At 42.2% G+C, this 23,939-nt stretch overlaps 1 protein-coding gene across 1 annotated transcript in view; it reads right to left on the bottom strand.

The window, feature by feature from the left end:
* MYO10 (myosin X) overlaps positions 1–23,939 on the bottom strand; it is a 166,107-nt gene that overhangs the window by 65,339 nt on the left and 76,829 nt on the right. Inside the window, exons 4-6 of the mRNA XM_074545473.1 lie at positions 9,204–9,391; positions 1,770–1,904; positions 645–769 (exon numbers count right to left, since the gene is read on the bottom strand). Of these exons, the coding sequence (XP_074401574.1) occupies positions 645–769; positions 1,770–1,904; positions 9,204–9,391 (448 nt within the window). The remainder of the gene's footprint in view (positions 1–644; positions 770–1,769; positions 1,905–9,203; positions 9,392–23,939) is intronic.

Genomic DNA, 23,939 nt, shown 5'->3' with positions numbered 1-23,939 from the left:
TGGCAGATTATGAATTTTAAATTACATCTGTTTTTTTTTTCCCTAAAGCTTGGAAAAAACCTCAAGAATTTCATTTTCCCCACTGAAAACACAGTTTATGTTTAAAACAGCAGGGAGGATCTCCTTGGAATATTCCTCATCCCCACACCTCTGCTGCTCTGGTGGAGGGGGCTCATAGACTGATTTTGGCAAATGCAGGACAAATCCGAGGATTTAACCCACCCAGACTCACACTGCAGAAATTGAGCAGCTCTGCTCTTTCAAGTACTTTTCCAGAGAAGTAAGCAGCTTATCTTTGGGTACAGTAATGAGGGAAACGGCTGACAACTCCAGTTATTCCCCAGGACTCAGGCTGTTTTAGCTCATTACATGGGAAATGCACATGAGCCATGTCACGCTAGGGGCAGCAATATGAAGTGCTGCTCCTCCAAGGGTACAAACACCCCACACCACCACAAAAGCATGAGTGCCTGTATGAATTTGGTGTTGCTGCTTCCCCTTCCCACCTACACCAGCTCAATTTAACAGTGTATATTTCAGGGTGAAAGGACAGACAAAGGCAAGCCAGCTCTCCTTCAGCCCTCCATCAAGGAGGTACACGGGCACTTCCCACAAACAGGGGTCAAATCACCAAACGAGGATACAATCCATAATTCTTCCTCCCTGAATGTTCCCTTTCTGACAGATGTTCAGCTGAATAAACTTCCCAAAGCGACTTGAGTTGTTGTTGTAAACAGTCTTTGCATTGCCAAAAGCTTCCATAATTGGACTGTGAAGAGAGAGAACGACAGGAGTGTTAACATGGGACCAGCATGCCAACAGCTTCACATGGAGCTGGTGAAAGGAACAGCACTCTGACAAGCTCCCCTCTGACACTCCACTCAGCAGGAGCCTACATCCCAGCATTACCCTCCATTTAGCAATGGGCATCTCAGCTTTCTAGCAGAAGATGCAAGCATTCATGCAACAGGAAGATAAATCACACCGAGCTACTCTGCAGCTTCAGAGTAACTACTACTTCCTACTTCTTCTGCAATTGCTCAAAAGATGCACACAATTCTCACTGCAGTACTCAAATGATAGAAATAAGAAATCTCAGCACATGCAAATTGCTAGATAGATGCAAGGAGTCCTTGTCCTAGGGAAATTAGAAAAAATAACTACATCAAGATACAGCATGTACAGCAGAGATGAAGCAAGATAAACAAAAGTAATAACATCTCAAATTGCCTTTGTTTTTAAATAGTTTAGAACCATGTAATTTCACGTCAACACCAAGATTTCTTTTCTGCTTGCACAGATTGTGTCCAATTTATCTGATGCATTTACTCATCTGTCTTATCAGCTCTCCTTATCCTCCCTTTCCTCAGCATGCTTTTACCGCTTGAGCACTTTATCCTCACCATGCTGTAGCTTGTTCTACCGTATCCTCAGGCTACACAAACTGAACCAAAGTTATCTCCCTCCCATCACCCATACCCATTACTCTGATTATCTGAATTCAGCCCCAAACACAAATGAAAGCCACCATTAAAGCTTCATGCAATTCAAAACTCTATGTATTTTTGCTTCACTAAGAGATACTACCGTGCTCACAATTCTCTAGAGCAGCCAGGTAATTTTGTTTAATGAAGTACTTCCCTTTCTCCAGTACACATTTTACTTGTCAGTAAACACACACACATATTTGATTGTGTTGCAAGATCTTATTTCCATGTCAAGGTTTATATCTTCAGAAAAAAATACCCATGTATTGTAAGATCCCATACCTGCTCTCAAGAATAGCTTGCTCCACACAGGAGGTCTTCTCTCTGGAGGACAGCTCCAGTGAGTGTTGGCTCATTGCAGACAAGAACTTGAGAATCAGCTTAGTGCTCTCCGTCTTACCAGCGCCACTTTCGCCACTGAAAGCAGAGGAGGAAATGGTTTGCACAGTCCCAGTGGCCAGTGGAGAAGCCCTCTGGCTAGCCACCCAAACTCTACATTACTGGAGGCCAGGAAGACTGGGGTGATTAGAAGTGATAGTCAAACGAAGCCAGAACACCCCATTAAACTTCCTGAATATGACATCCAGGGAAAAACACAAGCTGACCTTAAGCTTTGTAACTGCCCAGACAGCATTTCAAGGCACTGACTGCATTTGTACACACAACTAGGAGGCAACAAAGAGCTCTCTGAATGCAAACAATTATCCAACGCTTCCCAGCATCATGTTAAAATAAACCCCCAACAAATACATGGTAAAGGGATAAAGACCAAACTAAGAATTGTATGGGAAAGTTTGGTATACATTGCAGCAATCTAGCTAATGAAGGAGCCCTGCTGGGAGGAGAAGTTAGAGACACCAATACACATTCCAACACATAAAGGCTACTCATATAATTAATACTGAAGTTCTTGGTGAGCTACCTGCTCTTTAAACAAACTTTTTATATACCTGTTGAAACAAACCAGATTTGTGTGAGTTCAAAATATCCAATTTCTACCTCTCATTACCATCAGAGATATAAAACCTCTCATCACCACCCACAGGATAACAATGCTATTTGATAATGCTAAATTAACATTTTAAAAGCAAATTATTAATAAGCAACCCTGCTGATACAAACAGAAGGCAATATATTCAGTTTCTCTTCAAAACCAACACTCTAAAAAGGGAAAGTTTAGATTTGGCTTATTTCCCCAATACCCTTTCCCTTCAATTGTGTAGCCTAAATAGACACTGTGAGCTATTAAGAAATATAACTTGTAGGGAAAGTTTGTCTAGCTTGCTCATTCTTCATCTACAGCAATAGCATTGTATCCTAAGCTGTGACCTAGCTCCTCATTAAGCTGTACTAATTCCAAGTTTACTCTCAAAGAAAGAGGGTACATTTTGGTCTTACTTCACCTTTTCCATTATAGCAAGTGGGAATTTTGGCTTTGATGGAGCACAACTGGGCATGTGGAGCAAGACTAGATAATTTGCCAGTCTTTTGTTGTGCCATTGCTGAGTAATGGCTCCACTGATTTTAGGTTACAACAAAGGATAATGATGCTTTCTAGTAAAATGCAAGGAAGAAAGGCACCACCCATAAATACAGCATGACATTTTCCTGCAAATGAATGTCAACAATAAAATTAGGGAAGAGACATTCAGGAAATAAAATGAGACATCCTCATAAATGCCAATATGTTCCAGCAAGTGTGATTCATCCATTATATTTATACCACATCAAACAAATTCTGTAGTGTGTTGTATGTAATTTTACCATTGACGGTTTTTATGTAATTTTGCTGTTGATGTCTGGCCTTTTCAGTATTCCTTCCCTTTATCTCTTCTGCCCAAGAAGAAACACTTAACATTAATTCCTGCATTCAATGCTCACCATAAAAAAACCATTTTTACTAGTATTTGTGAGAGAGCTTCACAAACCCTTGCATTATTCCTGTCTAGTGCAATAAATCATCAAGTGATACACACATCTTCCTGCCTAATTCTCTCCCTCTGAGCCATGCATATAGCTCAAAAGCAGGCACAGGGTGACATTGAGGACATCACCTCTTCTATTGGTACCATCCTTCTTCTGCCCCACCCACTGTCCCTTGATCTGCAGAATCTGTAGTTCTATGGAAGCTGAAAGTTACCCCACTGTAACTGAGAGCCATTCTACAAGTGCCATTCATTCAAAGCTGATGGAAAAGCATCTGCTGCACCTCTCTCTAGTACAGCTGGTATTGTGCACAATTACATACTCTTGTTTTTTTCTCAGAACAGGAGAGACTCAGAACTGGTTCAATTCTGAACCTGCCCAGTGTCCTATTTTGACAGTTGCCAACTGGAGATGCCCATGGAAGACATAGATTATTTCCCTTCTGTGTTCTTCCAGCTTCCAGTTATTTGCTGTTCGGAGGTTTCTTGATCTAAATCTGGTTTTTACATGTCTTGTAACCCTCAATATACATATCTTCTATGAGTTTCTAGCCATACTCCCTTAAAAAGCAAATGGTCTCGTTTTTTCAGATCCACCACTATTAGTTTCATTTGATACCACTCAGTTCTCATGGTGGAAGGAGAAACCAACAATTCATCCTGGCACGCTTTCTGCTGTGCATGACCTGATGGTTAGTGCCCCAAATTCAAGGTGCCCGTCTCCATTAGCCATTTCCCATGTTATACTTTTTATTACTTTTTAAATTTTTCTTCTGAACTACCTTCAGTTCCACAAAGTCCAAAGGATGGATTTACACAATGTTCTCTACTCATTTAGTAGTAACAACTCCATTCTATTCACTTTTACAGTTACATGGGATCAATCTTTCAGAGTGCTTAGAAAGCTTTTGCCTACAAGGTCAGTAAAAGGGGGAATATTTTAGTGCAACCTTTCCAGCAACCTTTCCAGCCCATGAGTTTAAGTGCCCAGCTTGTTCCACATCACTAAGTTCAGGACTGTGAACATATTCAGTCTGACAGCAGGCCAGAAGGCCCCCACTTAGAAGATCTTTAGACTTTCTCCATGACTTGTTCTATGCAGGGCGAAGGGCACAGCAGCCTGGACTCACGACTGCCACAGCATAAAAAGGGGTCACTGAGAGAGACTCCTCGTTCTGAAGGACATAACACTAAATCATTTCCCTGCTCTGTCTGGGTAAGGGACAGCAGAACAGTCTGTAGTGGCTGCAAATCACTGACACACCAGAGGCACTGCTCCATGAGCACCCCTGGAAGCCCTAACCCAGCTCCTGAGGGCCGAATGACCAGAAGCCCCACATGGGGGAAGGGCCCAGGAAGGCCAAAGGGGACTTGAAGTGAGACAGGAGGCCAACACATGTCTTGACCCTGCCTCCTCTTGGAATTTCTATCAGCTGAACACTGCTGGAAGCAGGAGTGATAACTATACTTGTTCTTTTCTGTATCTTTTCTGCCTTTCTCTCTTTCTGCCTCTAATTCCCTTTTCTTGGAGCTCTGAGTAACTTGAAACTGGATGAGCATAGAAGGGCTTAGTTAATGCTTTGAGAAGTGTTTTGTGTTGTTGGAATGCTGCTCTAAACATTTGCAAAGGTTCTCTGATTTTCTAAAGTTGCCAGTGAAGTTTTTTGTTGCCTTGACCCCCTTGAGAACATCTTCTCAGCACTTCTCTCGTGTCTCTGAGTACACAAACAACCATAAATCCTTTCAGGAATCTCATCAAGTGAGGTTTTTGGGGCCTTACAGTCTGCTGCCTTTAAAACCCCAGACAGATACACACTGACAAAACAGACAGATACACACAGACAAAACAGGCCCCTTCAGCAAATGCACATCTGAACTTTGGTGCATCAGTCTCACAAATACACCACACCCATCACAGGTCTGGTTCCCACAGAAAATATTTGTTCCATATTGATTTTCAAGCTGAAAAACAATAACAAAAAGTTTCAGGCCATGAGATAATAATAACAGAGAGAACAAATTGGTATCAGACAGTGATTTCCCACTCATGGCACTGACTTGAGTGTCATACAGAGCGATGGTTGTGGCTCCCTTTACACTGTGGGAGTGCTCTGATGTGGATCAATTGCAATTTCATCTGAGAGAAGAGAGTTTGTTTGCTTCTGCACAGACTAGGTCACTTTAAACAGACAAGCAAAAAAACCTCAAACCAAACCTAAAGATATTTTCCTATTCTTGTAATAAAGGTGTGGAGGTTTGAACTTGATCTCAACTTGTGAACTTCAGCTAATCATGGGGCAGATCAGCCCCTTTCCTACACAAGGACAAGCTACTTGGATATTGCTCAAGTTAGATGGACTTTCTTCATGTTCCTGAGACACCCAGCTGAAAAATCAGAAGATGTTTTTAACAGGCGGGCTTTTTTCCCCCCTGTTTTAAATGAAACTGGACCCTGCAGTAACAGTTCAAACCAACATGAAACTGAGAATTCATTGATGCAGATGTTTTTGTCTACAGAAAAAAATGCTAGTTTTTTAGCCTGGGACAGTTAAAACACCATTTCACAACAACGTACATATTCTAATACACCAGTTGTGTACAGCTTCTTCAGTGTGTTGTTTTGTTGATATCTTAGGCTGCTAAGTCCTTTTTATGCAGCATTATCATTAATTAATGCCTGTTACACACAATAAATAAGCATCTCTCAGTGATTCAGTTTATCATCTCTTCTGTATTTCCTTCCTTTTCACCTCTGACCTGGATGGTTAAACAGGAAAAATGGTCTCACATTTAAATGATATTCTGAGTTTTTCTAATTTGTATTCTGCAATTCACCCTCTCACCCTATCCCAGCCAGAAAAATATCCCAATATTAATATTTTTTCACAGGTTTTTGAACCCAAAGCCTGAAGAAAGCAGCTGCAAACTAAAGCTGAGCTAATTCAGGGGGCCAGCAGAGGGCACTTCAAGTCCAGAGGATCATCAGAAAGCTTTTCAAGAGCCTTCCTTTGTGTGGCTGTTACAATTTGCTACCAAATGCTGAGATCCCAAGGTCAGGAGCAGCTCATAGTGCCTATTAAAATGTGAATAATTCCTTCATTTTAACCACCATGTTTTCGAGATGCAACAGAATCTTTCTCTTCATCATCTCTTACATTATTACATTACAATGCAAGACCAGAATATTTGTCAGAGTTAAAACACTAAAGAGCTCCACTTGGCTACGTTCTCTTTCAAATGCCAGTAGCAACCAAGAAAGTTACAGTGACAGTACAGTGATTTGTTGCAATGTCTAATTCTAAATCAGTAAAAGATGCAGGAATAACCAGGATGCTGAATTTGCCAAGCACACTGTTATACCTGCACTTCCAATGCTCTAAACGAGATATGTGACAACAGGGATTTTCCTAAGCTGTAGGAAGGCCATGGAAACCTTCAGTAATTTTAAAAAATCCTATTCTGAATCCTTCACAGAGCAGCTAATGCTCTTTCAGGAAAGCAGATTTGGCATGCAATTTTTTTAAATTTAAATTGCACATTTCCTCAATTTCTGCAGTAACAAGATACCCTTAATAAGTTGTATTGTGCCACTTATCTGAAACACAGAACTTAAACAAATCACTGTTTCAATCCATGACCACAGTATACAATTTTAAAAGGGATTCCTAATGCAAAACTTCTCCATATTATAAGAGCACATGGTTTACAGAGCAAAAAGTGCTGAAGACTCCCGTGGAACATCACACACTTCTGCTTATGTCCATTTTAGGACATAACCCCCTTTCCTCTTGGCAGCTTGTGAGGAACTGGAATGAAAGGTAAAATACTGACACTAGTACAAAATGGCAAAAAACACCAATGGCTACCAGAAATTGGTTTGATCCCTAAATTTGTGTGAACACAGGGTGTTCACAAGTAACTGCCTGGCAATAAAACACAAAATCATGACTCCAGGTTAGCTATTGTCACATGACAAAGAGCTCTGTAAATTTCATTTTTGCTTGGACTCTTACCTGAGCTCATCTTTGTATGTACAAAACTATGTATCAAGCAATAAAAAGGAGATATACAGTCAAAGAAAGCTGAAAAAACACACTCTTCATCTTTGTGTCACTGCAGTGCAGAACCCGCCTAGAGGCGAGGGCAGGTGGGCGCTGTGACCTGAGAGCCTGCAGAGAGTGGCAAGGCAGGCCTGGCTGTGTTGCAGCTTATCCACATTTCTAACAACAGCCTGGGTGCTGAACTGCATACACCAAATCCCCCTTGTATCCATGAGGCCTTGCAACCTGGCCCACGGTCTGAAATGTCAGTACAAACTGCCTTTTGCCAAAGGCGCTGCTCTCACTGTGCCTCACCCCCTCTCTGTCCCACTGTCTGTCCCGTGCTGCAGTCAGTCCTACAGCCACCACAGGGACTCCTGGGGAGGTCGGGAGACAGCCAAAATCACGTCAGCTCATGCCTGAAGAGCTCTACACATCTAATCTTGTGGTGCAGGAAGGGGACAGCAAGTAGGCCTAATCACAACACTGTTGGGAAGGCAAAAGAGGAGAGGAAAGGGAAACACAAGGTCTCCTACCCCCTGAGCATCACCCCTGTGCGGAGCCTGGGGCCATGCTGCAGTGACCTGCTCCTCCCTATCTGCTGGGCCAGACTTTGGTCTCCCTGCCTGTGTGTGAGCCAACACAGCTGAGCTGGCAGGCTGGGGAATGGGAAAAGAGCTGGCTGCATTTTCAGCTCTTCTGGAGGCAGAAGGAAGGAGGAGCTGGAAGCAGTGAAAAGCTATTGAAATGCCAACTGCTCCCCAACGCACCCTCGGCCCCAGCCAGAGCCTGAATACCAGCAACACAGTGGCTCAAACGGGAAGCTATTAAATCACCATTAAATTAAAGCACAACAAGATTAGGCAAGGAAGATTAATCAGGCAGAATTAAGTGGCTGAAATGTGGAGGGGTTTCTCTTTTGCTATTCTTATTTACTGCATATCTCAAGAACTGGTGGGTTTAGTTTTTCTTCTCCTCCATACAGGAATCAGAGTCTAGTGGTGGCAAACTACTGAGCTGCACAGAGATGTTTAACCTGGTGGGAAAACACTTAGGGTTACATTTGATGTGTGAAGATCAAAAATGCCCAAAAAAATTCAAAAGAGTTTTTTCACTAAATATAATTGCAAGACACATAAAAAAAAATTAACGTTTTGTTAGAGGTACACAGAATGACACAAAACAAGTTCAGAACTCTCTTGAAGCTATGCTGTTTTAAAAGCCTGCTTTCTTTTGGAGTTCTCCCCACGTGGTCCACAGCCATGCTCCCAAACCACCTTGAAAGGCTCACTATTGTATTTGCGGGGCGCCCCAATGATGGAAGGAATGATCTGATTCCAAGTTCTCAGAAGGCTGATTTATTCTTTTATGATACTATATTTTATAAAAGAATACTAAACTAAACTATACTAAAGAATACAGAAAGGATACTTAGAGAAGGCTAAAAAGATAATAATGAAAACTCGTGACTCTTTTCAGAGTCCTGACACAACTTGGCACTAATTGGCCAGAGAGTGAAAACAACCCACAACAGAAACCAATGAAACAACCACCTGTTGGATAAATAATCTCCAAACACATTCCACATGTGAGCACATTGCAGGAGAAGCAAATGAGATAAGAATTTGTTTTCCTTTTTCTCTGAGCCTTCTCAGCTTCCCAGGAGAAAAATCCTGGGCAAAGGGATTTTTCAGACAACGTGAATGCCACAGCCCACCATCAGGGGCACGCAGAGCAGCAGCAGCACTCACCTGATGAGGATGCACTGGTTGTCGTGGCGCTTCCAGAGGCAGCGGTAGCACTCGTTGGCCACGGCGAAGATGTGGGGCGGGATCTCTCCCATGTGGTGCCGGCTGTAGCGCTCCACGGTGGCGCGGTCGTACAGCCCCGGGATGCTCTTGTAGGGGTTCACCGAGGCCACTATCGAACCAATGTAGGTCTGCAAGCACACAGCACCCCAGAGCTGTTAGCACACGTGTGGGGAACAGACTGACACTCTTCTCTAATGACAGACAAAATACACACTTGCAAAACCATAACAATCCTTTGGATAAAAGTGGCCAGCAATTTTTCTCTGATTTCTTCCCTTCAAGAAAAGCAACAAAAGGGCGAAAGTTGTTCCCACCTCTGTCATGTTCTCAGGCTTACCCCACCTATAACAGTGAGCTTATTGACTGTACAAATCCCTGCCTTAATGCTGCTTACAGCTGCATGATAATGCCTATCAGCGCTGGCCTACAGCTGCTTCTCATGTGTCCTTAGGGTCTTGCTGAACTTATTAAAAATCTGACTGAGCCCAAAGTAACGGTGGAAAGTCTGTATTTCCACGTAGAGTATCCAAGTCCTTCTCTGCTACTCACTTTTAAAACAGAAGTATCAGGCATCATGGTAGACACTAGGACCATAATATTTAGAATAGCAGGCTCTAAGGAAAGTGTGTGAAGTGGCAGATGCTCCAGAACCACTGGGTTTCTGCAACATTTTTAATATTAGTTGGATGCAGAACAGCAGCTGGCAAGTCATTAATTTCTATCCCACTGCAATTAGACAGTACATCAGTCAAAACCACCCAGGTAGCAGCTTATGCCCATTCCCATTGCCTTAACTCATTAGGCTGTGGTAACCTGATCATTTTCAACAGTCTGCTCACAATGCTGTTCAATTTCTCCCTCACCCTCTATCCACTTCAATACATTTTTCTAATAAAATCCCATTAAGTGAGGTAGGAGATAACATTAAGCATGATATCTCCAGAGTTTCTGGGGCATGTGAAATTAATTGATATACTGTACGGCATGTGCAGTGTTACTTCTGTAGTACCAATTTCATTTTGTTAAATGCCCTTTCTGTGGTTACAGGCAGGGAGCTGACACCTGGCTACAAGAGCCCTGCTCTGGACTGGTGAAGAGCCAGGCTGGGCAGCCTCCAGCCCTGCAACACAGCCCCCATGTACAGACAGATGCCTCACCAATCCTCTCATCACTGACAGGAGCCAGCTGTGAGGCTGACAGCTGGACTGGGGCTCTCTTCACCTCCACAGCCTCCTAACCAGAGACAGATGGATAAGGGGAGCAGCACCTTGCAAACCCCTGAAAGGCAGCCCCATGTGCTCCCCCTGCAGCCTCCTTCTCTAAGCCACCACAGGGCATTCACTAAGACAAAGGGACCATCAGTTCCCCCATATTTTCCCTTCCACTCTATCAGTCTCTGTTGCAGCATTTACAGCCCACATCTACCTGCCTCCCTCTTTTTCTCCTTAATTAACATGCAATTATCGCTGTGTGTCAGCTCTCCTTTCTCACTGTTACCCTGCTGTTACAGCCCTCATTATCCACCTGTTCACCCTCCATCAGGCCCGACACAAATTGCAGCTCTGAGTGCTTGCAAAGTGAACTGCAGTGGTGCCCTTGAAATTATGACAATTTTATTAGCAGTAAGGGGAATATCCCTCCTCACTGTAACTCTAGCACCTTTAACAGAGTGGTGAATTTTCAATCTGTGTGTTTTATAACACCACCCCATCCCCACCCTCCCATGCTGTGCAACAGCTCAGAAGATTTCATCTAGAAGAGAGATACCATTTCAGCATGAGATCGTATCTCAGGCAATTACAGCACTGAGACAACAGCTTAATTTCCTGGGATCATCCCCTCTTGGACTCTTAAATAAGTAATAAGTAACAAGGAAGGCTCTGAAAACAAACTTCCTCTATTTGATACATATTTCAGCACAGATTGCACACAGAAAAATTTTAAGAGGCTTCTTTTTTTAATTACATGACTGCAGTCCAAGTATGACCAATAAAAGAGACTGCTACAGATCTTCCTATTTCCCTTATTAAAGTCTGGCTGAAGTCTTTGGAAAAGAGTAACTTGAGGCACATCATCACAACAGATGCCATGGCGAAGATGTAAATAAAAAAATCCCCATGAAACATGAGTTTCATAAGTAAATAATCTAGTTTCATAAGTAAATAATCACTCTATAGCTTCTGCAAGAGTAAGTACCTGACAGAACAGTACCTCCATGATAAAGCACTGGCAAAACTGCATCACTATTGGCTACGCATTGGGACTTTTCTTGCTTCTCTTCAAAACAGTAAATATCAGAAGAGATGACAGCAGTCCACTTCTTCATACACTCATTTAAAATGGGGCAGTCTTTCACATGACTTAAGCACTTTTTTTTAAGTGACACAAAGACTTGCAGAATATTAGCCATTACTGTGCATTATAAAAGTTTATTAAATAAAGTGAGCTGGCTTCATTGCCTTGTAATTCAGTAAGGTATATCAGAGAAATGGGCAGTGTATTACAGCAATAAAAGAAACCTATCAAACAGCAGAAATCATACTGGTGAAAAATCACCTCATTGAGTAATGCTTCAGACATGTTACTATTTTAAAAATTCCTTCTCTCTATCTTTTCCTTTCAGCAAAAATGTGAAGAACCACAGTCTCTACTGAAAAAGGTGCAGCTTTGTGGTTCCAGTCTTCTGGTGCTTCAAGCATGTGCTACTTCTTTGCAGGACAAGTTAAATGCATGCACAAACTGCCACCAAATTATAATGGCACATGACAGAACAAACTCAGGACTTCAAAAACAACTTCCTCATCCCAAGGCATGGAAAAAGCACATTCTTCACAGACACAGTGTATCTCATTTATCACCATACCAGGTGTCACAGCCCAACCCAGGAGTAGCCACAGTCAGTTTAGTCTGCATGGACTAAGGAGTCAGCTGGCCCAAGCAAAGGCTCTGCCTTCACCCAGGGTAGTTCAGCAAAGTATCATTGGGCTGAAGCATCACTGTAATTAAAAATTATCCCAATTATTTTAAAAGGTCGCGTTAAAAGACAAATCTTCCAGAAATCTTTGTAAATTGCCTCTGGGATACTCCACTGCAGCAAGATCTGCTGCAGCAAGAATAATTTCCTACATCACTTCCAGGCTTACTACTTATCCCACCCAGTACCTATCACAAGGTCTTGTTAGTAGCAATATTTTATTAGCAGTAGATCCTAGACTGGCAGCTGTAAGAGCCCCAAAGTTAGGAACCTTGGAGAGGAGGTGTGGTGGTTTGACCAGGAAGAAGTGGGAATTCTGGGATGCTGTGGTCAAACCAATGGGTGTTCGGAGTTTGATACTGACACCTGGTGTAGCCAGTGGGGTTTGGACACACTTCTGAGAATACACAGGGGTTAAAAGCAGGGCTCTGGCCCTGGCAGGCTCTCTTGGGACGTCGAAGCGAAGAGGTCAGATCTCCCCCCCTGTCCAGCCGCTGCTGCTGGGCGGGGGAGGGGCAGCCACGTGGTAGGCCCTGGGCCTGGACAGAGATGGGAGGTGAGGAGGCCCCTCGAGGATGGAAGGGTGGAAGACCCCAGGAAGTCAGCCCTCGGGCAGCCATTCCCCCCCCCCCAGGAAGGAGAGAGAGAGAGAGAGCCGGCGACACCGAATGTGATAGCAGCCGGCCCAGGAGGAGAAGGGGGGAGAAGAGTGCCCGGCCGGAGCAGCAGCGTGTGTGGGAGTGCCGCAGCTCCGGGACAGAGACTGAAAGTTTTAACCCCTTTCTTTCATGATTGGGGCCTTACAAAAATGCTAATCCTCCTCGAAGCTGAATAAGAAGGGAGATAAGAGATGAGATGAGACAAAGACCTGGCCCGAAGAACGTGGAGATGATTGAATGGAGAGAGATGATTTGGAGTGGCCTTTTGGCTGGACTTTTCTTGTGGCCATGGACTCAGTTGTTCCTGTGACACAGAGACTGCACTTAGGGGGAAGCAGTGGCTCAGAACCAGGAGGGTTCATCGTGAGGACCCCCCGGCCCCAGGGGGTTGGAAAAATATGGGGGGGGACAGATGTCCCAAAGCAGAGACTGTGCCTTTTTGGAGTGAGACAAGGCATCCTTGAAAGACAACCCTAAAAGCAGCTCTGATCCATGCGCGGTGGTGAGAGCACTGGGCATGGAAAGAAGATGTCACAAGCGGCAAAAGGACTTTTTTTTCCGGGCGGTGCCGAAGTGACAGGGAAGCACACAAGGTTTCAGTGTGTTTCCAGGGGAAGCCTATGGAACAAGAAGGACTCCTTTCCTCTTCATGAACTGCAGTTTGAGTATACTAAAGTGTGGTGCCAAGGCTGGGCAGTTAGTGATTTGGGAGAATGTATCGGACTGAGAAAGTCAGGTAGTGGGGAGGAGGAAAGTAGTTTTTTTGTAAGGTCTTCAATTTTTTTTTTCTTTTCCTTATAGTTTTTCCCTATTTTCCTGTAGTTTAAGTAATAAAGTGTTCTTTATGTTTAAGCTAAAACCTGTTTTGCTTATTCCTGGTCACATCTCACAGCAGACACCAGGGTGAGGGCATTTTCATTGGGAACACTGGCTCTGTGCCAGGCTCAAACCATGACAGGAGGGAAGGATACATGTACTCCCATGAAGAATGCTACCATCTCTCAATTTTATAGAATCACAGAATGGCCTGGGCTGGAAGGAGAGCAAAGATCATGCAGTTCCAACACTCCTGTCATGACAGGACACCTTCCCCTAGAACAGACTGCTCAATGCTCCATCCAATGTGGCCTTCAACACTTCCAGAGATGGGGCATCCACAATTTCACTAGGCAAACAGTTCCAGTGCCCCCATCCTCACAGTGAAGGATTTGTTCCTAATATCTAACCTAAACATACTCTCTTTCAGTTTGAAGCCATTCCCCCTTGTCCTGTCAGCACATGCCTCTGTAAAAATTCCCTCTCAATCCTTCTTGTAGGCTCCTCCACTTGCCCTCCCTTGGAGACCTTGAGCAGTCACACAACACAACCCCTTTCTTGCAGGGCAGACCTTCTGGGGTGGCAAATGCAAGCATCTCAGCAGCAGGTTAAACCGGTGTAAAAACACACAAAAGAATGCAGGAGTGCTCGTGGATGTGTGCTGCCTCCTGAGCACCATTTGTGCACCAGACATAGCATATAGCAAATTAAATGGGCTAGCAATCAGAAACAGGATCTCTAAATTATATATGATGCCAACATCACAAAGCAGGTGAAATTTCAGAAAAGGTATTTTCATATAAGAATGACACTTCCACTTTGCTTGTAAAACAGTAATCTAAATTTTCCTTTTGTTCTTTGCAGTTTCTAATCTGATTCTGGAAGTCAATAATTACTTATTTTAATGAAAGCATTCCAAAGCAATTATGAATGGGAGAAATACTGCCAGAGCACTAGCAAGCAGACAGGGGAGTTCTGAAGACTTCCAGTTGAAATAGTTTGAGAGTTTTTTCAGTGATACACTGTGAGAACTCCTGTTAGAAGCCTGACCCCTTAAATCCATGGCAATGAACAAGGCAGTTTACTATTCCCTGATATATGACTGTCTCAAGGCTTCATGCAGAACCATACACAAACTCTTGAACTACTTTGGTACAGACTGAACCAGCAACAACTTGTTATCAGATCATGGCTAATATATTTACTTAAGCCAAAGAATAAATGAAAGTTGAGTTACTCAGCCTGAATCCCAATGGAGCACTTTGATTACTGTATTAAAGGTTGGGTTCCTTCTGCACTTTCAAAATTTTACTGGAATTTTACATTGTTAATTAATCGCCTAAAACACTTTTAATCACAAACCACAGACACTCCTGCTCCTCCTTTCAGCAACAAGGGTAAACAAGATTGTTTGCTGATTGTCTACAAGGACTTTCAAAATTAGAAGTTCCAGTCCTATCTTCTCAGCTAGACATGGAGTAAGGCCAGACAAAATTTAAGATGTACTTCAGAAAGGAAGAGATTTTTCATCAGCTCTTTGAATGCTTTTTGTTTTGCTTGTTGCCTTCTGATAGAAAATAGCTTTGAGCCTCTGTCTTGAAATCATCCCACAGTCCTTCAAACACTGAAAAACAATTTACTCTTAAACAAGAGCTGACAAGGACTGCTGTTATCCACAGAAGTACTCCAGCAAAACTTAATATAGTCAGAGTAGTCATGTCTAACATGAGAGGGTGGGGGTTTTTTATTAAAAACACAATCAATTTATTTTAGTTTGATGCCAATCAAATCTAAATGACATACAAGCTTTTATCGATCCAAATCCACTTATGTGTATTTTACACTTAGTATTACAAGAAAAAAGTCTGCAATGTAGGAACAAAATACAGTCTGAAATGTCTTACTTTCCCATGTGGCTTTCAGATTAAAAGAGAAAAAAGTAGAGTAAGAAATTTCCCCCTCAATATTTTTTTTTTAGATCCTCTATAATGAAAAAGCAATGAAAAAGAAAATTGCCCTAACGGAAGACCCCTTCATTAGTCCTATAAACCAAACATACTGAATACACCAGAGCCACCCTGCTTTTCATCTTTTCCCCTTCACAGATGCTTTTTAGAATTTTGGGATATATCTTTTCAGGTTTGTTCCATATCCAGCAACCACGCACCTTGCACTTCTTCCCTTTTATGTTAAAACTTCTCCACAATAACTTTTCTGTTTCTGAGGATCCTTTATGATATCTGTGTTCCACCCAAGATCACTTTTCCCGTGTAAGATCATTAAATTTATTCTACACTGCCCTTCTCATGACCTTACACTCTCTACATCAAGGTGCCCCTCTGTACTTCACAGACTTTTAGCATCTGAGACATCCCAGTCTTCCTGCTTCCATAAATTAATAAATAAAGAGGGGGAAGCAAGGAAGGACACACACTTAGGCTCTCCATATCTCATGCTACAGGGAAAGTGGGAGAGAGAAGGCAGAAGCAGAGTGGAGGACTCTGCTGAAGCACATTATGCGCTGCTCCTGAACTAAATCTTTGATCAACAACCTCAACAGAAACTGTTTGCATTATTAAAACAGGTATAAGAAGACTGCATTACTCTACTTTTTTCTATCATTGTGTTTCCTTACTACCACTAAAACTCAAAATATTCTTCACAGCTTGAAACTAGAGATGCTGGAATGGATCAATTACAGAAATTAAGATTTTTGTTACAGATATATACACTAACATTGAGAAACGGGACTTTGTCCAACTCTCTTAAGAGCACTTTCAAGGCTTTCTTCTTTAAAGCATGAAAAAATCTATGTTATTAGAGAAAGAAAAGCATGCTTACTAATGCCTCAAAAAATATGTTTCTGGACTGTTTTTGAAAAACTTCTGAATTTCCTGCAGTCTCTTAAGGAACTGATGCTGTGTCTGAAAAGTAAAAGTATTTTTTTTTAAATGGGGTATTGGTATTAACCTGCCAATATATTCCACAAGTATTACTTTCTGGGCTTACCCTTAATATATGGGAAACTTCAAATTAAACTGCAGTACAGCTGGCTCACCTCAAATAAGCTACTCAAATGGCTACTTCTATGTTACTTTTACAAAAGGCATGGGAAAAGATTTTTATCACCATTCCACACAACCTCTGCATCTCACGTACCTTTAAATCATCACAGCTACAGGAACCTTACCAAATAAAACCAGTGCTTTCACAGAACATGCAGTGGCAGGCAACTTTTAAAAGACCACAAAATAGCCATCAAACTTTGTTACGTTTTCAACACCAAATGTTAAAGTGTCATGATGAAAAACCTGGGAACAGAAGAGTTTGCTCCACACTGCAGCTATGGCCTTCATGGTTCAGAGTTCCCTCAGGTGAAAGGATTGATGGTAATCAGGGTTGTGTTTATTCTGTGGCAAAGACAACCTAATGTCTACCACATACACATCAGCAGAAAAAGGAGAAAGACAGCTGGGCCACATTTTGGTGTGCATTTTAGGGGAGGCAGAAGAAGGGGTGATGGTACGCCATAAAGAGGATGGTAATTAATGCCCTCGTTCATGGTAGGATCTCGATTTATCCTCACTGTGGTAAGTATACTCTGTCTTTCAGCTAGTCCCATGCTAATTTCAGTGGGACAGAATCCAGTTGTCTCATGTCTGAAGCATAGCTTCTTTCTTAAAAACCATAATCAAAGTGAAGTATTAAACTACAATTTAATGTTTTTTAAAACTGCATGTTTTAAATGTTTTCAACCAATCAAGCAGTTCCTAAGATGGAAATGCTATACTCTATAATCATCTTTACATCCTTGGGCTCCTGCTGTCCTCACCATGTCTGGTGACTCATGGTGAACTTCCAACTGCCCAAATTTACATCAGCTTTGCTTTTCTTTCTCTCCATCTGTGTTCCTTGTAAATGCACTCAACATTATGACCCCTAAACTGTTGGTTTTTTTCTTCTTAAGTTCAGCTGTAGGATTGATTGCAAAATGAGCTGCTTGTTAATACACAGGCCACACTACAAATTCAAGAGTTAGCACCCACAGGAGAGGACCTTTAGAAGGGAACCAGAACATGACATGGAAGGAATGTCATTAGAAAGATCAGACACCTACAGCCAAGACCCACCTTCTACATGTTCTCCTTGTCACTGGTTTTGGAAAGTGTCTTCTCACACTGCTCAGCTGTACTTTCAAATCATGTCCTTCAGTCCATGATGGAAACTGCAGCAGCCTCTCCTACCAACCACTTCCCTGACGGTCTCTCCTGTGCTGAGCACAGAACGGATCTGAGGCGTAACAGAACAAGGCCTTTTCAAAGCCAGGCCTTATGCTTGATTCCACCAGCACAGTTCACAAGAAGATTTTGGAATAGTTTGTTAAATGCGATTTCACACTATCACAGGCAACTGTTGAGCAACAGGACACCCTCTTACATGCAGCCTTGTCTGTGATGTTGACCCTTCAGTCCAGCTAATGTGACCTTAAGCTTCCCTTGGTGCAACAGTGTTAAGCAACACAGTCCTGTTCCCAAGCCCCTCTAAGGGCAAAGGCTGCGCTATCTCTCCAGGAAAAAGGTTGTACTTTGTAACTCAGCTACCTTAACTTCTACACTAAGAGATTCCTTCAGCTCCCTACAGCTTCAATCTTGCACAGTCATTGAGTCCTTGCTCTAGGAAAGTAAGTGAAACTGTCTAGGCCTATTTCTTCAGGGTCAAAAACTGGGTTTTGGTCACCTTAGGTGCCAATGTAAATACCCCAAACTGCACGGAGGTAGACACCTTTCTGCTTCCACAGAAGGCTCAGAGATGGTGAAGACTTCTCCACCTGGTTAAGAGATACATTCACAGCTTAATCTCATCTTCTTTTTCTCTTAATTTTCTCCTATTGGACAGATTGTTCCATGTCAATGGGGATTACTCAAGGAAACACTACAAGTGTTAGCCTGAATCCACACCAAAAGCAATCCAGTTAGGAAATATGAAATCAGTTTAAAAAAGGTTGATAAAAGAGCACTGTTACAGCCAAAGGTAAATTCAAACCAGCAGATAATAATACAGATGTCAGATAGACATTTTTCCTTCTTTAAGATATTCACAGGTCTCTGGTAGTTTTTCTCCTGTATAAAAAGCCCCAGGTCTCCTTGTTTTTACTGTACTTTTTTTGCTGACTAATACAATGCAATCTCTACCATGCAGCAGTCCTATCTACTGGGTCAGAATAATGATCTTCTGTACAGTTTTCATATAAACAATTACTGAAGAATTTCTCTCTTTGCCATTGCCACGCAGATAGAGGCGGTGACCTCCTGAACACAAACACGATTGATCAGAACAAGACATTGATTTTTGTTATTTTCATGGGCTGCAACGCACCATGTGAAAATAAGTTTGCACATGAGATTGTAGCAATCTGTGAGCACAGTTTTAACCAGGAAAGCTCCAGCTCAAATCAAAAGAGGCCTCACAAAAAGCAGAGACCCCATGGCTTATCACTTAATTTCAAATGGCCTGTGGCACAAACTAGTTCTTCCTCCTGCTCTGTTATTGCACAATGCTCAAATGAGCCTTTCAAAACTGTCTGAAGGTCTAATTTACCCTCCAGCAAGGAAAAGAAAAAAATGGTCTTCTTCCTTCCTATACATTCATACTGGAGAGATGAAGGGGCTTTTCAGAGAAAATACACACAAAGGAGAACCAAAATGCTGGTAAAACGATGAACCAAAGAGCATTGTCTCTACAACACTGGTGAAATATTTTTATATAAAGCTTCACAGATCTGTTTAATTCTGCCTGAAAGTATTTTACATACTGACATCCAGATTTCCATAACTTCTGTGGCTCTTTAATATTTGAAAACCTTTCCTATAGAAAGGGCTTTTTTAGGAGGAAAGCAGGAAGAGCAGGAATTACTCTTTAACAGAGCATGAAAAGAAAAATCAAAAGCCAGCATAACTGAAATCTATCTCTGTGCCAGGTAGTTAGCTGGATGGCACTGAACTGCTGCCAAATAGCCGTCAGTCGAGAAATCAGGACTGAGATGGCAAATGGAATTAACTGTCAAAAATCTGCTACATGGAACTTTTGGATTCCGTTTGCTTTTAAAAGGAGAGACTGACAAACATCAAAGGGAAAAAGCTGAAACTGCCTGTGAGAGAGGGACCACCTCTTCTCAAATAAAAACTAACAGCTGGCCATGAATCAATGATCCATTTACACAGATAAACAACAGCTATAAAAGTTAATTCACTCCCAGCTTCAATGGGTTGCTTGCAGTGTTTCTAGTATTAAACTGCTGAAATATGTGTGTAAGACAGTTGGACAGTACAGCACCGGCAGGAAATTTTGTGCAGCTCGCTTTAAATCTCGCTTTACAATAAAAGCCTAACTTATGCAAAGAAAATGTGTTGGCGACAGGTAAGTGCCCTAAGGTTTGGAGTCCAAATTCCTGCCCTCCTGTCAAAGACTTTGCCGGACTGGGAACAACAGATCTCACAGAAAGGAGCCAAAGCTTACCTCCAAGTGAGGCAATGGCACGTGCAGAAACATTCAGCATCGTTTGCAAAAACTCGGAACAGCACTAAGCTGCTGCTGGCATTTGTGCAAATGACTTATAATTTTTCTTCTGATTCTGCATGTTGTTCTGCTTTCTGTTCTTGGCTCACAGAATTAGCAGTGACATACAATTAATGAATACTAGACTTCAAATCTGGGAAGACATTAGCAATATATACCAACACCAATGACAAAATCTGCACATGATGACAGATATCTACTTTGCAGTTTTCTATATGAAGTTGCCATCAAAGATAGTGTAGAGCTTTTGTATTACAAATAGAAAACTCATGGAAGTCAACAGAAACTGATCCTGCTGCCAGTCCATCTATTATTTATTTCCCAACCAACCAACTAATCAACTGAGAAAAAAAAATAGTGGTACAGAGCAGAATAGAAAGAGCAAGCTTTCATGTTTTAATAAAATTTTGACCTCTTCACCCTCTCCACCTCACTAAAGCAGCCCACTGATGCTGGCAGGTGAGATCCTTACTGCCATGTGTACACCCAGCAGGTTACCAACACCACCTAAAGCACTGCAAAACCTAATATAAATTTATGTGTTGGTGCAGGCGTGGGCACATGTGGCCACTGCACACACTGCAAAGTGTTTGTGTAGCTGTGGCATACATGGCAGGGTACTCAGTGACACACACCTTTCATTTCTTTTAACGTTATCACACTGATCACAACACCTCAGGCTGAAATACCTCCTTGGATCTGAAAATAAGCACCTTTAAAATCCCCAGTATTTTCAGTTGAGGACTTTGTGAGGACAAGAGTTCAGATAAACACTCTTTATTGTTGCTGTTATTATAACTATTAACAGTTCCACAAGTCATGCAGAATGGAGGAAGTTAGAAGCAAGGTTGGTTAACCAACTGATGGCATTTGTTTACTTCTCATAACATTACAGCTATGTTTCTCCATTCACTCATATTAAAAAAAAAAAGTTAATTTGCCTGTGGTAGACAATTTTTGATCTATATAACTGACCAGCCTTTAGAAATAACAATCACTAGTAATAAATTTCACTAGATTTCCAATTAAAACCCTGCTGTGTTTTTATAGATCTTTGTCTGCTGCTCTCTAGTAACAGATGTGAAATGGAAGCTGTAATTAATGCTTGGAGACAGGAACTCGCTTTGAACCGCATTTTGAAAACATTATCTGATGTGTGCAAGCATAACATTCTAATTATGGAGGTAAGCAGCTATGTATAGACATTTGTCATGCATTCTTAGCAACAGCATTCTCTGCTTCCACACTTCTGTGGAAAGAGCTGGTGGCAAGAATTTTCCCCATCTTCTCAGCAGCATAGGAAGGCGTAAAAAACACTGTGATTCATCAGCACAAATCTTTGAAGATTTCTTTACTGTAAAAGCAGAGCAATTAAACAAACAGCAGCTTCCCCGTGACCCCAGAGCAGATCCTGCAAACCGGTTACCTAGGACTGCTCTACAGCAGTGGATGCCTCTGGAGAGGAACCATGCAACCACAGCTGGATTGCAGACAAGACCAAGATAAATGTACTTCTAGGGGCTAGTGTAATTGTTCTAGGCATGCGTACTGTTTTTATATACATGTTTTATGGTAATTATTAATGACACAGTTTCTGGGTACCATGGTCTGGGGTTTTTAAAGTCCATGCCCCACAATTATTTATAACAAGGCACACAACAGGCCAAAGACCAAGGCTGTTGAGCTGTCCAGGACATTGTAGGGGTCCATGACATACATACTTTTCAGGTTCAGTTTCTGCATGGAGTGTGTCCACCTTTTTCCATTTAATAAACCAGTCATGAGGTTTCCTCTTTATTAACAAACACTTTAAGGCTATGGTTTAGTGGTATTTATGGTGGCATTCAGTCAAAGGTTGGCCTTGAAGACATTGGAGGTCCTTTCCAACCTCAGTGATTCTATGATTCTGTTGGCTTCTACTCATCCTCCTTTGTTTCTCTACCTTCACCTACAACTTGTGCCCATGTTAGAGGACATCTGAGCAGGAGTGCTATTGAATTGCATGAATTATGTCTGGCTGCATTACATCAACTATGACTTTAGTGTGCCCCACTATTTTCTCACTGTAACATGCAGCAATATCCACTTCCTGCTGACCATCATAGCACGGTAGAGAGCAACTGCACTGGATCCAAAAGGAATTTTACTGTACTCAGAGAAAAACCAAATATGCAAAAACCCAGAAAAACAAGTCACAGAGAGCAACTGACCTAGATACTAAAGTGTCTGTGTCTGCAAACAGAATTTGAAAAAACCCCTCTGGTGATTATTGATTAATACAGCACAAACATCAACTAGTTGCCTCTGGTAGCCCTCATGACTTCGAGGGAGATAAATTATCTAATTACTGCAAGCTTAACAAACTACAACTGAATGTGCTGCTTAAGTAAATAAACACTAATAGATTTAAAAATCAATGCATAACTAACGGAAAATCCCTTTTAAGAACAGATAAAAATGAGCATTCTGTACCATGAAGTGGCTAGGAACTCTGCAACAACCTTGTCAGGGAAGAGACAACTTTTTCAGTTGAACACCTTTTTCAAAAATTGGATAAATGTTGCTTTATCACCCAAATTATTCAATGTTTGTTGCTTCAGCTGAAGAGAGAAAGGAAGCTAGCCATGAAAACTGAGCTCCTAATTACCATCATCCTCCCTCTGATGTGGATGTGGCTGGTAGAGCACTACATGTCGACGTGGCTGGTACAGAACTTTTCATACACATGCACACAAACATAACAGATGGTTATAATTACTGGCGGGCGAGCTGCAGTCCTAATTTGAAAGTGAGCAAAAATAGGTTGTGCTGTCCCTCACCCTTCCTGGACACCACACCCAACTGTTGGACAACCTGGAAGTCACTCTCCCTCCCCATCACGGGACGGTGACCGAGGGACCACCACACTGCAGCCCAAGCAGAACGCCGCTCTGGGCACGGTGCACATCCTCCACCTAAACAAGGCAGGCACGTGTCAAAGCATAGCCACCACTTCAAAGGTGGATGGGCCTACCTGGCGTTTCTTAACTTAATTCAAAAGGAAAAAGCTAATCAAAAGGGGTTTGAAACTTGTTTATTGCTTAAACTCATGCAAATGAGGGTGGATATGACACTGAAAGCCTCTGCACTGACCTGCACAATATATAGCGCAGTTATTTCCAACCTGCCTCTCACCTCAGCAACAGCTGCTCTCTCATCCTCCACTCTGCTCTTCTGAAATTTGCTCACCTGCATCAATAACCAACCACTGGCAGAGACAAGACAACTGCAAAGAGCCAGAGCCAGTCCAAACACCATAATTTGTGTGACTCACAGCACAATCCACGCCATGTGGTTTATGGAATTCTCCCCAAGGCTGAGCTAGTCTGCTCCGCAGTGTGTACTTAACTAAAAGTAAACCAGAATCAACAGCCTGGGAACAATTTGCCTTTGAATGTCGACAAGAGTGGCTGCCACAGCACTTGCCCTCTCCACATCATGTGTCCTGTGATGGCCTCACTTCAGAGGTGACCAAATCCCCCAAGTGCTTCCCAAAAGGCTCTGTTTTCAAATGCGGCCATCCTCCATTTTTAGCATTAGTGTTTATCTTTCTATATTTTGCCACATACCAGTCTAGCATGCAAGCTAATCTGAGCATTCAAAGATGAGCAA

This window comes from Zonotrichia albicollis, chromosome 1 (genome assembly GCF_047830755.1).
Source record: "Zonotrichia albicollis isolate bZonAlb1 chromosome 1, bZonAlb1.hap1, whole genome shotgun sequence".
Taxonomy (NCBI): domain Eukaryota; kingdom Metazoa; phylum Chordata; class Aves; order Passeriformes; family Passerellidae; genus Zonotrichia; species Zonotrichia albicollis.
This window is presented reverse-complemented; position numbering and strand designations above follow the sequence as displayed.